At 41.8% G+C, this 15,205-nt stretch overlaps 1 protein-coding gene across 1 annotated transcript in view; it reads right to left on the bottom strand.

Annotated features, from left to right (window-relative positions):
- Nucleotides 1-3,174: 3,174 nt before the first annotated feature.
- nmnat1 (nicotinamide nucleotide adenylyltransferase 1) overlaps nucleotides 3,175-15,205 on the bottom strand; it is a 30,505-nt gene continuing 18,474 nt past the window's right edge. Inside the window, exons 7-10 of the mRNA XM_052039005.1 lie at nucleotides 12,597-12,801; nucleotides 9,167-9,345; nucleotides 5,534-5,635; nucleotides 3,175-3,570 (exon numbers count right to left, since the gene is read on the bottom strand). Of these exons, the coding sequence (XP_051894965.1) occupies nucleotides 3,511-3,570; nucleotides 5,534-5,635; nucleotides 9,167-9,345; nucleotides 12,597-12,801 (546 nt within the window). The 3' untranslated portion in view covers nucleotides 3,175-3,510. The remainder of the gene's footprint in view (nucleotides 3,571-5,533; nucleotides 5,636-9,166; nucleotides 9,346-12,596; nucleotides 12,802-15,205) is intronic.

Consider the following 15,205-nt stretch of genomic DNA (forward strand, 5'->3'; position numbering starts at 1 on the left):
TGGGGTCAAAAGCCTCACACCAGAGACCTGAGCATTAAAACCCAGGCTGCCAGTCATGTGCAATGCTGAGGCAGTGCCGCACTGTCGGAGGTGTGGGTCACATTCAACTGAGGCCCTGCCTGCACTCTCACACTACTTCATGGAAGAGCCCTGTTGGCCTGGCTAACATTTATCCCTCAACGAATGTTACTAAAACAGATTCGCATGTTTTTAACCATGTACATCACCTATATCCACTTCTCACTGAAGTCCTGCCTAACAGGACATTGTACTGGTCACTTCCAGGCGCGCTTCAGGCGCCCTGTCAATCATGGACATGACGGCACCATTGATGGGCATCGTCCTCATTGATTCCGTTCTGACAGAAATTGGATCAAAAGGTCAGAACTTACCACCTTCATTATCCACTCATGACTAAACAAAGAGCAGCCCAAGGGGCGGGGGATTCAGGAGTCGCTGCCGGGATGTGGTTTCCGTGAACAATTACCTCCCTGGTTCATTGTTCTCAGCTGGTTGCCATGGGCACCATCTCTGCCCCGGGACCCTCCATCTGGGCTGTCTCTGCACCGCAGCATCTGCACAGTACAGCCCAGGGAACCGTCCCACCATCTGTCGCCTCACAGGAAGCGACCAGGCTGCTCCACGGCATGGATTTGGGCTGGTCTCCATGAGGAGATCGCTGCTCTGCTGCCTCTTCCTCCTCACCTGGAGATTTTACCCCTTCCCCTCCATTTTCCCTCTTCTCTTTGGCAGGCTTTGTGGCTTCCCTGGGGAGAGCACCGTAACTGGGCAGACAGCATGCAACAGCTGTGAGCACCTGGGTCTCGTCCTAATACTTATGAATTGGAGAGAACCATAATAACACTTGCTTAAAATGAGAACATCCCCATTTCATCATTTTTTCCAGTAGGCTTTAACTTGGCATAACCATGATGCACAAAACACATTGAGTACACCAAATAGGTGGAATCCAATTTTGAAGAAATTGGTCATTATTACAGTTTTGGAGCTTCTTGTGGACACGGTGGTGCAATTGTCAGAGCTATTTGTCCTATCTATGCCCCTCATAATTTTATAGACCTTTATAAGGTCATCCCTCAGCCTCCTAGGTTCCAGTGAGAATAAACCCAGCCTATCCAATCTCTCCTTATAACTACAGCCCTCCATTCCAGGCAACCTCCTGGTGTATCCCTTCTGCACTCTCCCTATTGCTACCACATCCTTCCTGTAGTGGGGTGACCAGAACTCAGTGGGCTGAATGACTCTATGAACTAAACAGACCGCTGCATTTAAGAACATAAGAAATAGGAGCAGGAGGAGGCCATCTGGCCCATTAAGCCTGCTCCACCATTCAATAAGATCATAGCTGATCTGACCGTGGACTCAGATCCACCTACCTGCCCTTTCCCCATAACCCTTAATTCTCCTACTATGCAAAAATCCATCTAACTCTGTCTTAAATATATTGAATGGGGTAGCCTCCACTGCTTCCCTGGGCAGAGAATTCCAGATTCACGACCCTCTGGGAAAAGCAGTTTCTCCTCAACTCTGTCCCACATCTATTCCCCCAAATCTTGAGGTTATGTCCCCTAGTTCTAGTCTCACCTACCAGTGGAAACACCCTTCCTGCCTCAGCATCTATTCCTTTCATAATTTTATATGTTTCTATAAGATCCTCTCTCATTCTTCTGAATTCCAGCAAGTATAGTCCTAGGTGACTCAATCTCTCCTCATAGGCTAACCCCTTCATCTCCAGAATCAATCTGGTGAACCTCCCCTGCACTTCCTCCAAAGCCAGCATATCTTCCCTCAAGTAAGGAGACCAGAACTGCACACAGTACTCCAGGTGCGGCCTCACCAGCACCCTGTACAGTTGGAGCATAACCTCCCTGCTCTTAAATTGAATCCCTCCAGCAATGAAGGCCAACGTTCCATTTGCCTTCTTGGTAACCTGTTGCGCCTGCAAACCAACCTTTTGCGATTCATGCACAAGCATTCCCAAGTCTCTCTGCACAACAGCATGCTGCAATCTTTCACCATTTAAATAATAATCTGATCTATTTTTCCTTCCAAAGTGGATGACCTCGCATTTACCAACATTGTACTCCATCTGCCAGACCCTTGCCCACTCACTTAACCTATCTATCTCTCTCTGCAACCTCTCCGCATCCTCTGCACAATTTGCTTTTCCAATCACTTTAGTGTCATCAACAAACTAAGGTACACTATACTTGGTCCCCTCTTCCAAATCGTTAATGTATATCATGAACAGTTGTGGGCCCTGCAGCACCCCACTCACCACTGATTACCAACCAGAGAAACACCTATTTATCCCAACTCTCTGCCTTCTATTGGTAAACCAATCCTCTATCCATGCTAATACATGTATTCCAATAGTGACATCAAAAGCATCTCAATGACTTAAAGTGATCTGGCACGTCCTGAAAGGGAGGTGAAAGACACTATAGAAATAGAAGTTTTACTATTTTTTGGTTTCCTCTGCTATAGCTTAGTTGACCCTGCCCGTGAAGTTTGCTGTTTGGTAGTACAGGGACTACCTGAGTTATGGATGACCTGACTTACAGAAATCTGACTTTACGTAAATTCTCCCATTCATTTTTAAAGCATTTTTCAAGATAGTAATAATAATAAAATGTTTTGTGGTACTCGTTAATGACTGGATGCAGTATAAGTACCATTAATTTATTTATGGGTAGTGATGAGGTGAATGTTCCATGAAATAAAAGAATTCTAGCATATATACGTAGAGCATTATGATATGGGTAGCTATAGAAAATGGACATTTCTGACATGGACAAATCAGCTTATGGACAGTTCTCAGGAACAGAACATTTACATAACCCAGGATCTGCCTGTAGGACTCTAGATGGGAAAGCTGGGAGCTTTAGAGTGAGTCATGCTCTCCATTTCTGTAATGATTTTGGCCTAAAATGAAAGTCGTGGCCAGAACCCTGTTCGTTATCCATTCACTGCACCGCACCCCCCCCCCCCCCCCTTGCCCAGCTGTCACTTTAAGAGATCAGAAAAAATGAGCCAGATGAAAATAGGAGTATCTTCTCACTGACACAAAGGGACACATTGAGTATCTCTAAAAAATTGCATAAGAGGAAAAGTTTTGAAGTTATATATATAAAAAAAAACAGAAGTCACATATTGCTTTGCTAATCTTTTATGATTACCAGAGTCCCACATACATGTGACACTAAATGCCAATTGTGAACTATTGCCCCCAGAGTTTATCTCACCATAAACATATCCTGGAGCAGAACAACACTGAATATCCCAGTACCTTAATTCCTCAATAACACGGAAGGATTGCCACCTGAAATGTGTTTCTTTATCTCAGTGTGGTAAGAAACACTGTCAGACTAAAACCTGAGGACAATGGGAAACTTATCATCTTTTGATCACTCATCAAAGAAATGCTGACTTAAAATTAAGTGAAAATCACACTGATTAATAGGTTTCACATTTGGCATCTTCACCCACTTATGTTGTGGATATTTTCTTAAAAACCTGCTTGCACACTTGATTTTCACAGTAGAGTTCCTAGAAGGAAAGAAATGATGTACATTAATGTCACAAGCAGTGCTATCAACACTCATCAGCTAGGGTTGTGAAATATTCTGTTACTACAACAGGTACCATCAATATCTTTGAAGTATTGGTAAATATTTTAAGATATTGCAACTGCTTCCCTACTTACTAAACAATAATAAAAATTATTAGAACGTAAGTGAAGTCAATTGCAATATGATGTTGGAATAAGTCGTGGGATTGAGTTTAAGAGCCGCGAAGTGATGATGCAGCTTTACAAAACTCTAGTTAGACCACACTTAGAGTACTGTGTTCAGTTCTGGTTGCCGCATTATAGGAAGGATGTGGAGGCATTGGAGAGGGTGCAGAGGAGATTTAGCAGGATGCTGCCTGGATTAGAGCGTATGGAATATGAGGAAAGGCTTAAGGTGCTAGGGCTTTATTCACTGGAAAGGAGGAGGATGAGAGGAGACATGATAGAGGTATATAAAATATTGAGAGGAATAGATAGAGTAGACAGCCAGCGCCTCCTTCCCAGGGCACCAATGCTCAAGACGAGAGGTCATGGCTTTAAGGTTATGGGTGGGAGGTTCAGGGGAGATGTCAGAGGGAGGTTTTTCACCCAGAGAGTGGTTGGGGCATGGAATGCACTGCCTGGGGTTGTGGTGGAGGCAGATACATTGGACAGGTTCAAGAGTTTGTTGGATAGGCATATGGAGGAATGTGAGATAGAGGGATATGCGGGAGGAAAGGGTTAGATAGTGTGAGGGTGGTTCGATGGACGGCACAACATGGTGGGCCGAAAGGCCTGTTTTGTGCTGTATGGTTCTATGGTTCTATGGAATGCTACACGTCAGTCTGATTAAACCTTTCAAGACCTTTCTTCATTAAAATGAGTCACACATTAAAAAAACAACCTTCACAGCAGCAGAGATGTTATCTAGTATACATTTTTAAAGTGAGATATGGACTAGGCCAGCATTTACTCCCAGTCCTAATTGTCCTTATACAATTCTTCTGGTGAAAGTAGTCACAAACTGGGTACCATTTAGATCAAGTGACAATGAAGAGACAGTAACGTATTTCCAGATGGCGTGTGACTAATTGAGGAATCTTGCAAGTAGTGAGGTTCCTAAGCCCCTGCTGTCCTTGCCCTTCTGGGTGGTGGATGTCACGAGTTTAATAGTTGTTATTGAAGAAACCTTGGCACATTACTGCAGTGGATTGTTGTGGATGCTGCAAACTGGAGCCACACTGCTGGTGGTGGAGGAAGTGCATGCTTCTGAGTATGGGGTTGTACAGCCTTGAACTTCTGACAATAACAGCTTTGAAACCATTCATTCATAACTTGTGATAGGAATCCACTTCAAAAGAATGAGTTTTTGTTTTGGAGAATATCAGGATAATTATTTTGATATTTAAAATTGTTTTTCAGTTTAGTGCTTAGCACTTTATGTTGGACGTAATGCAATAGTTTAATCTGAATTTTTAGCAATAGGACATGTTTTTGGTACAATATTAGGTCAATAAGTCTATACCTCTGGATTAAATAAACTTTTAAATTGACAAGATTTTTGTTAGGCTGACACATTGCTTCTGAACTGCAGTAGTGTATTTCAGAATGCTGGGGGTTGTAGGGAGGGTGAGAGAGGAAGTAAAGAGACAAAGAACAAGAAAAATAATCTTCTCCTACATCTGCAGCTTTGCATTAATCAGTCTTGGGGTATGGGAGTCATTGGCGATGGCAGCATTTAATGCTCAGCTCAAGTTGTCTTTGAGAAATTGGTTGTCCTCCTGATTCAGATCGAGGTCTACCTTGACAGAACTCTGAGAACAGGGAGCCAAGTTGGTTAACCAGGCACAGAACAGAGAAAAGAATGAATGTGAACTAAGTTACTTCCTACTGCACAATTCCCAAGGAATATAGCTCTTAAAAGGTGATCTATTGGTAATCTCAATCCAGTAGGAAACATACCAGGTGCAGGTCATCACCTTCTATCCAGTGAGTCCACCCTCGGTTCTTTTTTTCTCCCTTTTGAGTGCATACCAGTTTGTTCTTGTCCCAAATAACAAGAGACTACAAAAAGAAAGGCACCAAAGTAAAAGGAATCATCATGACTCACTGACATAGAACGGTACAACACGGGACAGACCCTTCGGCCCACAATGTTGCGCCGAACTAATTAAACCAATGACCTAATTAATCTAATCCCTCTTCCCCCAAATTGACCATATCCCTCCCTTCTCTGCATATTCATATGCCTATCTAACAGTCTCTTAAATGCTCCTATGCTGTCTGCCTCCACCACCAACCCTGGAAGTGCATTTCAGGCCCCCACCACTCTCTGTGTAAAAAAGCTTGCCTCGCACATCTCCTTTGTACTTTACCCCTCACCTTGAATTCATGCCCAGTAGTAGACACTTCAATCCTGGGAAGAATATAATGGCTGTCTATTTTATTTATGCCTCACATAATTTTATAAACTTCTATCAAATCTCCCCTCAGCCTCTGCCACTTTAGAGGAAAAGCCCAGCTTGTCCAGCCTCTCCTCATAGCACAAGTCCTCCAAACCAGGCAGCATCCTGGTAAACCTTCTCTGCACCCTCTCCAAAGCGTCCACATCCTTCCTATAATGACACGACCCGAATTGAACGCAATACTCTAAGTGTGGCCTAACCAGAGTTTTATAAAGCTATAACATAACCTCCCAGCTCTTGAACTCAGTGCCTTCACTGATGAAGGCAAGCATGCCTTGCACCTTCTTTACCACCCTACTAACTTGTGTGGCCACTTTTAGGGTGACATGTGCCTGGACCCCAAAACCCTTCTGTTCAGGGTCTTGGCATAAACTGTGTACTGGATCGCCCAAAGTGCAGCACCTCACACTTGCCCAGATTAAACTCCATCTGCCACTTCTCTGCCCATATCTGCAACTGATCCATATCCCACTGTATCCTTTGGCAATCTTCTATGCAATCCACAACACCACCAATCTTTGTGTCGTCTGCAAATTTACTGACCCACCCTACCACATTTTTGTCCAAATCATTTATATATATGACAAACAACATCCCAGTACAGATCCCTGCAGGACATTACTAGTCACAGACCTCCATCCAGAATAAGATCCATCCACCACTACCCTCTGTCTTCTATGGGTGAGCCAATTTTGGATCCAATACAGCCAATTTACCATAGGATCCTGATGCATCTTAATTTTCTGGATGAGCCTGCTATGCAGCACCTTATCGAATGCCTTACTAAAACCCATTGTTGCTTGAATCCATTCACTTGTTTGAATAAGCTCAGTGGATTTTACAATCTAGTTGGAATGGCTGTTGAATCTTATAACAAGTGGTACAGAAACAAGGGTACTTTATGTTCAGTAGAAGGCTGGCAGTATGCAATACAGGACAGATTTCACCCATTTACCTACCCCTCAGCTCTGCTATTTAATGAAATTTTAGCTGAGAGGGTTGGGGGTAATTAGGCTAAGACCCATATAATCTGTGCATTTCATATTTCAAATTCAATTGCCTAGAAATTGGACACACTTGCATCCTTTTATGTGCTAATGATGCATGAAAGATGTTTTACACATATTTTCATGGAATGGTATCATTTCCTACTGAAATCGCACCCATTGTGGAATTTTACCAGACTCCTCCAGGCACGGTTCACCTTAGCAAGTGTGACGTTCTTCCAAATTCATCCACACAGGTAGCAACATCATCAATGTATGCCATGCCCATCTCTGCCTTCTAGAAAAGTGACTGATTGGCTAGGCAAAGGGAGTTTTAGAAGTCAAGCAAATAGAGAGACTGGAATTACATATAGCCCAGATCAGGTAAGGACTTTCCAACAGGCAAATTTACTTTTCAAAGACATAATGATGAAAGAAGAGTGTTTTTATAACAGATTTTTAAAAAAAATCTGCAGATGCTGGAAATCTGAAATAAAAATTAGAAATGGTGAAAACACTCAGCAGGTTAGGCAGGAGCTGTGGAAAGACAAACAGAATTAACGTTTCAGGTTGAAGACCATTCATCGGAACTGAGAGAGAAAATCAAATTAGTTTTAACTTGCAGAGAAATTGGGGAGAGGGATGGATGGGAAAAGGGGAATAATCTTTGAAAGGGTGAGGCCAGGATTGCTGTGGAGAAAAGTTATGGTTGAAGGTGAATGGGGGAATTTAGGTGGTGATAATACAAACAAAGATGTTTAAAATGCTGTGACTTACAGGTCAGGCTGTGCTAATGCAGAAAAAAATAAACTGAGCCAATATCACAGATAGCGGTCATTTCTGAGAAAGTAGATTACCCAAAGTTGCAGAATTTGATGTTGAGTTTTTCTGATATTAACAGTTTATTTGGACTTATTTAATTAACCAAATGTAAATTTACCATCATACATGGTGAAATTTGAAGACTGGCATTTGGATCATTTAGTTCAGGCCTTTGAATACTGGTAGGAACATCCTCACAGCGAGGAAGCACTTCTACCAGAGACAGTAATTTCAATGTGTTTACTTGGACAGTTTTCATTATGTGTGGATAAAGGAAACTATTATGGTAAAAGGTTGCTTTAACTGCATGCAGATATAAGATTTTTTAATATAGATGGACTATAGGGCAAATGGCTCTCGTTAAGAGTTGCAATAATGCACGAAATCGGTATTAATTATGCTGAAGCACTTCTAATTCCTGCTGAGTTTATAAACATTATATGGTGAGATGTATCTCTGAATCATTGTGTCAGATTTATGAACCAGTAGGAGGATAATTTTTAATAGAAGCCCTGATATCTTTGTTGTGAGTCCATGCCTGATCTGGGCTATATGTAATTCCAGTCTCTCTATTTGCTTGACTTCTAAAACTCCCTTTGCCTAGCCAATTGGTCACTTTTCTAGAAGGCAAAGATAGGCATTGCATTATGCACTTTAGGATATAAATGCCGTTGAAGTTTGTAGAACATTTGAACTGCCGGAAGAAAGCTCACGTGCACCATGAAGCTCATTGAAAGAGGAAAAACTGACAAGTTTATAGAGAGGATCGTAGGAAAGATTTACGGGTAGGTTAATCTGGGGGTTTAACATGGGCGGTGCGGACTCGTTGGGCCGAAAGGGCCTGTTACCACGCTGTAAATAAAATTTTTTAAAAATTTGCATACCACTATCTTCTCTGGCTTAAAAATCGAAACAAGATTGAAAACCTTTTTATAACTCAGAGTGTCAGCCAATGAAGTGGAGTTGTGATGGGCTTATTGTGATTCACAACCTAATAGTCAATAGTAAACCAAAGGAAGGCAATTTAATCAAAAAGCAGCTGTTTAAAGAGTGAAGGAAACAGAAAACAACTTCTCCAATAAATTCGGGGTAATTTATCTTGCAAAATGAAGTGATATTCAAATACAAATTCTTACATAAGATCAATCAGTGGTCCTCAGATGATTACCCATTCATCTCCACTCTGTTTGGGAATAATGTTTGCCATTATAGGTATTTTTTTTTACTTTTATCTAACATATGACCATTTTACTTCCATGGCTATTGTTGAACCATAGCTATTGTTGATCCATGGCTATTGTCCGCAGATGTTGAGTTCCTACCTTGCATTTGCGATTATCTAAACATTTTACTTCTTCATCAAATTCTTCACCCACTGTAAACTGGATTTCATAGTTTCTGAAGGTGCTATTTGTTTTGATAATGAAAGAATCCCCTTTCTGTTCAATAATCTTCTCAGGTTTCAGCAGAGTCGCAATCTTACGAACAGCAAAATCAGTATCTGTCAAAGGAATATTAAGCCTTAATATCAATTAAGTTTGCTTTTGGAAAACAAAAGAGAGTGCAAATGCTGGAATCTGGAACTAAACAACAGAAGGCTGAAAGAACTCAGCGGGTCAGACAGCATCTGTAGAGATAAAAGGTGCAAGTTGATGTTTTGAGTCGAGACTCTGCTTCAGGACTAAGGGGGAGCAAGTTGACGAAACAAATTTAATTCAGATTCTGCTCCCCCAAAATCGTAGACATCAAGTAGGACAGAAAGAGCAGTTCTCCTTTTCGTAGAAATTTATGGCACAGCAGCAGGCCGTTCAACCCATCGTGCCAATACTGGCCGAGGGTTAATCCAACCTCCTGGCTTTGGAATTTTAGCCCTGCGGGTTGTGAGTTTTCAAGTGCTCATCCAGCTGTGTTTTAAATCTGGTGAGGATTCCTGTCTACACCAACCCCTCTCAGGTGGTCAACTCAGACCACCACCATTTGTTGAATTAAATAATTATTTTCTCAACTTATCTCTGACTCCTCTACCAATCACAACCCTCTGCTCCCTAGAAGTTGACTTCTCTGCTAAGGGAAATAGGTCCTTTCTCTTTCTAAGGCTCTCACAATTTTACAGAGCTCAATATAATCTTCCTTTTCAAGAGAAAACAACCCCCAGCCTTGCTAGTCATACTTATTATACTGCTGTCCAGGAAATAACCTTGTAAGTCTTTGCCCCATCCTTTCGAGTGCAATCATATTATTTCTATAGTGTGGCAACTGGTATTCCACACAGTATTCTAACAGTAGTCTAATATTTTATGTAGTCCTAGGAGAACCTTCCTGCTCTTGTGTTCCATGCTCTGGTTAATAAAGGCATGTATTGTTTGAGTTTTCTTCATTGTCTTGTAGTCAAATAACCATCCAAGGTCATATGTGTAAATGCCATTTAAATCAAGTAGTACTAGAAAACTACCATCGTAGAGCCACATACCAAACTATGTACATCAGTTGCATAGTTGTGCACAGAAGTTAACTTCCAATTTTCATTTGCTTCACGATGCCACGTAAGCCATTATATCATCCCATGGATCTATTGCAGACTCAACCTCAGTGAAGACTGCACCCTTACCCCAATACTTTTACAACTTTTCTCAATTTCCCTCACCACAGTGCTGCACCTCACCTCCAAAAAAATGTCCCATGGGAGTGAAGCTAATCTTCAGAACCAATGGGAAAGTGTTCAACCTCAGGTGACTACACTCAGAACCAAGGTCACCTAAACATGCAGTATACAGACGATGCTTGCATTTGCAATGCATTCAGAGGCTGAGCTCCAAGCCGTCATCAACTCACTCAATGAAGCATATGAGAGGATAGGCTTTACAATGGACATCCCCAAGATACAGGTCCTCTACCAGCCTGTCCCTCGCTGCACCACAATCCAACAATAAAGGTTCAAGGCAAGATCCTAGAAAATGCAGACTACCTCCCATATCTCTGGAGCAGATATCAATGATTAAACTTACCTTGCCTTTGTTGTGCCAGCACGGCTGTTGGTCAGTTGGAGAAAAGGGTATTTGAATATCAAGACCTCGAGTCTTGGCACAAGATTCATCGTCTACTGGGGAGCAGTGTTCCTTGTTCTCCTATGTACTTCTAAATCCTGGACTATCTACAGTTGTGATCTCAATTCTGAGCTCTGTCATGGGAAGAGACCAGCAGCTGGACATAGGAAAATATTCAAGGATGTTCTCAAAGCCTCACTGACCGAATGCAACATTCCCACTGACTCCTGGGAATCCCTGGCCAATGACCACTTAAAATGGAGAAGGATCATTCAGGGTGGCATTGAGAACTTGGAGTACATGGATTGGGAGTACGCAGAGGCCCTGCATGAATGGCAGGAGGAGCAAACCAAGTTCCAAATTACCATCTGCCCAACTCCACCAGGCATCACCTGCTTCACTTGTGGAAGGACCTGTGGTTCCCACGTTAGCCTCATCTTCCACCTCAGAACCCACAAGACCAGAATGGAAGCAAGTTATCCTCGATCTCAAGGGACTGGTTGCGAAGATGGATCTGGATTCTCAAACGCTCAACTTTGGTTTTACATTTAAGAGCAGTTCTCCGGTCTTTCACTGAAGCAGCTATTCATCACACCAACCATGTCCAATGAAGATTAAAAAAATAAGTGGGAGCTACTGCTGTTCTATTCCTATCCTTCACACTAAGGCCCTTTGTAGCAAGCTAACTGTATCCTTAACTGACATATCCAAAGAAATGAATGATGCCACCTCTGGACTCTCTACAGCTTAGTGCTACAAAAAGCTTTGCTTTTTCCCAATAAGCCAGAGGAATGACTCGGTTCCTACATGTAAGTTTGTACATGAATTAGAACGCTAACAGAAGGGAGCACCCAATGTAATTCTTACGCAAACCCAAGATATCGCCTTTAGTAATTGGGCACAACTGGAACTTCGGCAGTACTGGTGGATACAGATCATAACTCACTCAATTGGTCATGAGTCAGTCGCAACTACAAATGAGACATTTATTTAAGCATTCAGTCGTGGAATGGGGCTTCACCAACAAGTCCACAAACTCATTGCCTATCCACAATTGGTCCTGAACTGAGCAGCTCGCTCAATTAGTTAAGGGCAGTTAAGAGTCAGTTATGAGTCAGATCAGAAAAGGACAGCAGATTTCCTCACTGAGGAATATTAGTGAAACAGCTTGAATGTTTTGACAGTACAATAGTTTCATGGTCACCATTAGTGATCCTAGCATTTTATTCCAGATTTATTTAATTTCCTGAAATTAAACTGCCCATTGTCACAGTGAGATTTGAACTTGTATCTCTATATCATTAGTCAAGCAGTTTGGATATTAGTCCTGTGACTTAACCACTAAGGTAGCATACTCAATATCCCACATACCTAGAGCAGAGTAAACAAAAATGTTTACAATGTTGCAATCATCCTTTCTCTTGAGTTAATGGAATAAAATTTTAAAATGCCCAGTCTCAGAAATTCTTAATACACATTTCTTTTTAGCAAATTGTCAAAAGCACCTTGATTTTACTTTATTTACCAGACTGCTATTAAGAAGATACGGTAGAAAGGCAGCAATAAAAAAGGACTTCCGGCCTCCAAACTCTCATTCCATGACAAAAGGAAAAACATTTATAATCTGCATCAGAAAAAAAATATCAGTAGCCATAAGAGGTCAACTGGATACAGCCAGCTGGATTCCCCTAAACACTTCCACACTCACCCAATGCCTGCAAGTAAGGGTCAAGATTTTCAGTGCTGATCATCTTCCAGGTACCATTGAAATCTGTCGGCATTGTGTAAGTTGAGTGGCGAGCTGAAAAAAAGGAACGAAGGTGGCCCAGGGAGCTCTGAATGTAAAAACTTGTCAAACACCAGGCACCCAGTAAGCCTAGAATATGGAAATGGTTACAGACTGACCTTGAGAACTAAGTCCACAGAAACTGACAACAGGACTGCAAATAAAGTTCACTAAAGGCAGGACTGTTAACTTGCATCATCCTGAACTATTTCCGAAGAACGTCAGCGAGGAATTATTAAAACAGGTTCTGTTTGAAAAAAATATGTGAAGCGGTAACTAAATAGTTAAAGAGAATGTTGAAATTGCAGGGTATAAATTTTCAGAAGGTGTTTGTTAAGGTGTCATATTAGAATCATTGGTGAATAATTGACAACTTGAATGAGAACACCGCTGCTCTCTATAGTTTAGTACTTCGTCAGGATTTGCTTTATCCCATTAATTCAAAGGATCTGAGCAGCACCTTAGTGAACAGACGTGAACCAGCGTAAAGATATGTTGTCCTCACTGTGGGAAATATTTGCATTTTGGGCAAATCCCTTTATGCAGATACATACTGTATGTTTGGAGCCTGTTTAATGATGTTAAACAATTTGCACACAAAACACAATGCACTCATTTAAACATTAATCCTTACAAATTGCACATCCTTTCACACATCCTGTGTTTAACATAAATCCCCACATGAACGTACTCCCAATATAAGAAACAAGTGATCTAATAAATGTATTTAAATAACATTCAATAGAGGTGAACCACTAAAACTTCATGGGAGTCAATGCTATATGCAGTTGCGGACCTGACTCAGAAATACGTCTTTTCCTCTTGCTTGCTAGCTAGCTTATCATATCCTATGACCTGCAAATGGCCACTTGCTTAGATAGAGTCATACAGCAGGGAAACAGGCCCTTCGGCCCATCAAGTCCACAATCATCAAGCACCCATTTACACCAATCCTACACTAATCCTGTTCACCCGCACTCCCCCGAGACTCTACCACCCACTTACACATGAGGGGTAATTTACAGTGGCCACCTGCTCTAACAACCAGAATGTCTTCGAAACCAGGGCACCTGGAAGAAACCCAAGCGATCACAAGGAGAATGTGCAAACTCCGCAGAGGCAGCACTGGAGGTCCAGATTTAACCCAGGTCACTGGGGCTGTGAGGCAGCACCACTGTGTAAAATTTGAATCAAGAAAGCATTAGTTATACTCTTTCACCAGTTAAACTTTTGAGACCCGTTCACTATTATCAATAGGACACTTCAGACTAGACCTGAAAACTTGTTTACTGATACCTTTGACCCAGTTGATAACTCTAAGGAATGACATGGACCTCACGTGGATCAGGATCTGATATCCACGCACTAGTTAACTTGATCTTGTTAGTCTGGGGGACAAAGTTGACCTGCTAATCAATGTCCTCAATTGCCACCAGCATTCCAGTTGTGCTTCACTCTTAATCCAGAGATTTGAGTTTAAAATTCCAGACTGATACTGCAATGTTAGAACTGTTCACTTTCAGATGAGAAGTGAAACACTGCCCTCTCTGGTGCTCATAAGGGATTCCAGGGCATATTTGCAAAGAAGAGCAGGGGAATTCCTAGAATATTTATCCCCCAAGACACCATCACCACAGGTTGTCTAGTTGGTGTCACACTGTTGTCATACAAGAGACTGCAGATGCTGGAATCTGGAGCAAAAAGCGAACTGCTGGATGAACCCAGGTCCTGACACAGGGTTTTGACCCGAAATGTTGACTAACCCTTTGCCTCCACAGATGCTGCTTGATCTGCTGAGTTCCTCCAGAAGTTTGCTTTTTTATCACATTGTTGTCTGTGGAAGCTTGCTGTGCCTGCTATATTTCCTTCATTATGGCAATTGACAAAATATCAGAAGCACATAATTGGCTAGAAAGCATCTTGGGGTGATGTGACGGATCTATAGAAAAGCAGTTCTTTCTTTCTTGCTTGCTAAATAAACAGTGTATGGTTGCAAACAAAACAAATCAGGAAGTCCCACTTGACATTGTCTTAGATGCTTCAGTTTGGGTGCCACGATTTGTGCTCTGGAGCTAAGGAAACTAAAAGGACCAGGTTCCCCAATGCTAGAGAATAGCCAATGACTTCTACAGGAAGGTGTGTGGATACAGGATCAGCCATGATTTGCTACCAGGTCATATTGTTTCAAAGTAATAAAGCAGGACACATGGCATTTGAAAAGAAAATATAGGGGTGTGACCTAGAAAGCTGGGTGGGGCATAATACAGTCCTGCCCAAGTGTTTGTCCAAGAATCAGTTTGGGACCAGAAGCTCCAGTTTCAGGAAGAACAAATTTATTTTTTTGTAAATAAAAGCCAACAATGAAGAGAGACCATCCCTTGCACAATGCCCTGCATGTCGACAGGACGTCCATTTTAAATAATTAGGCAGGACTGCAGTAAGCCCCACCCATAACATTTTGTTTCCAAATACCATGTTTCCCACTTTATCACTGACTTGGTCAAAAAGTATTTCTGAGGGAAGCTTGAAGA

This window comes from Pristis pectinata, chromosome 26 (genome assembly GCF_009764475.1).
Source record: "Pristis pectinata isolate sPriPec2 chromosome 26, sPriPec2.1.pri, whole genome shotgun sequence".
NCBI classification, from domain to species: Eukaryota; Metazoa; Chordata; class Chondrichthyes; order Rhinopristiformes; family Pristidae; genus Pristis; species Pristis pectinata.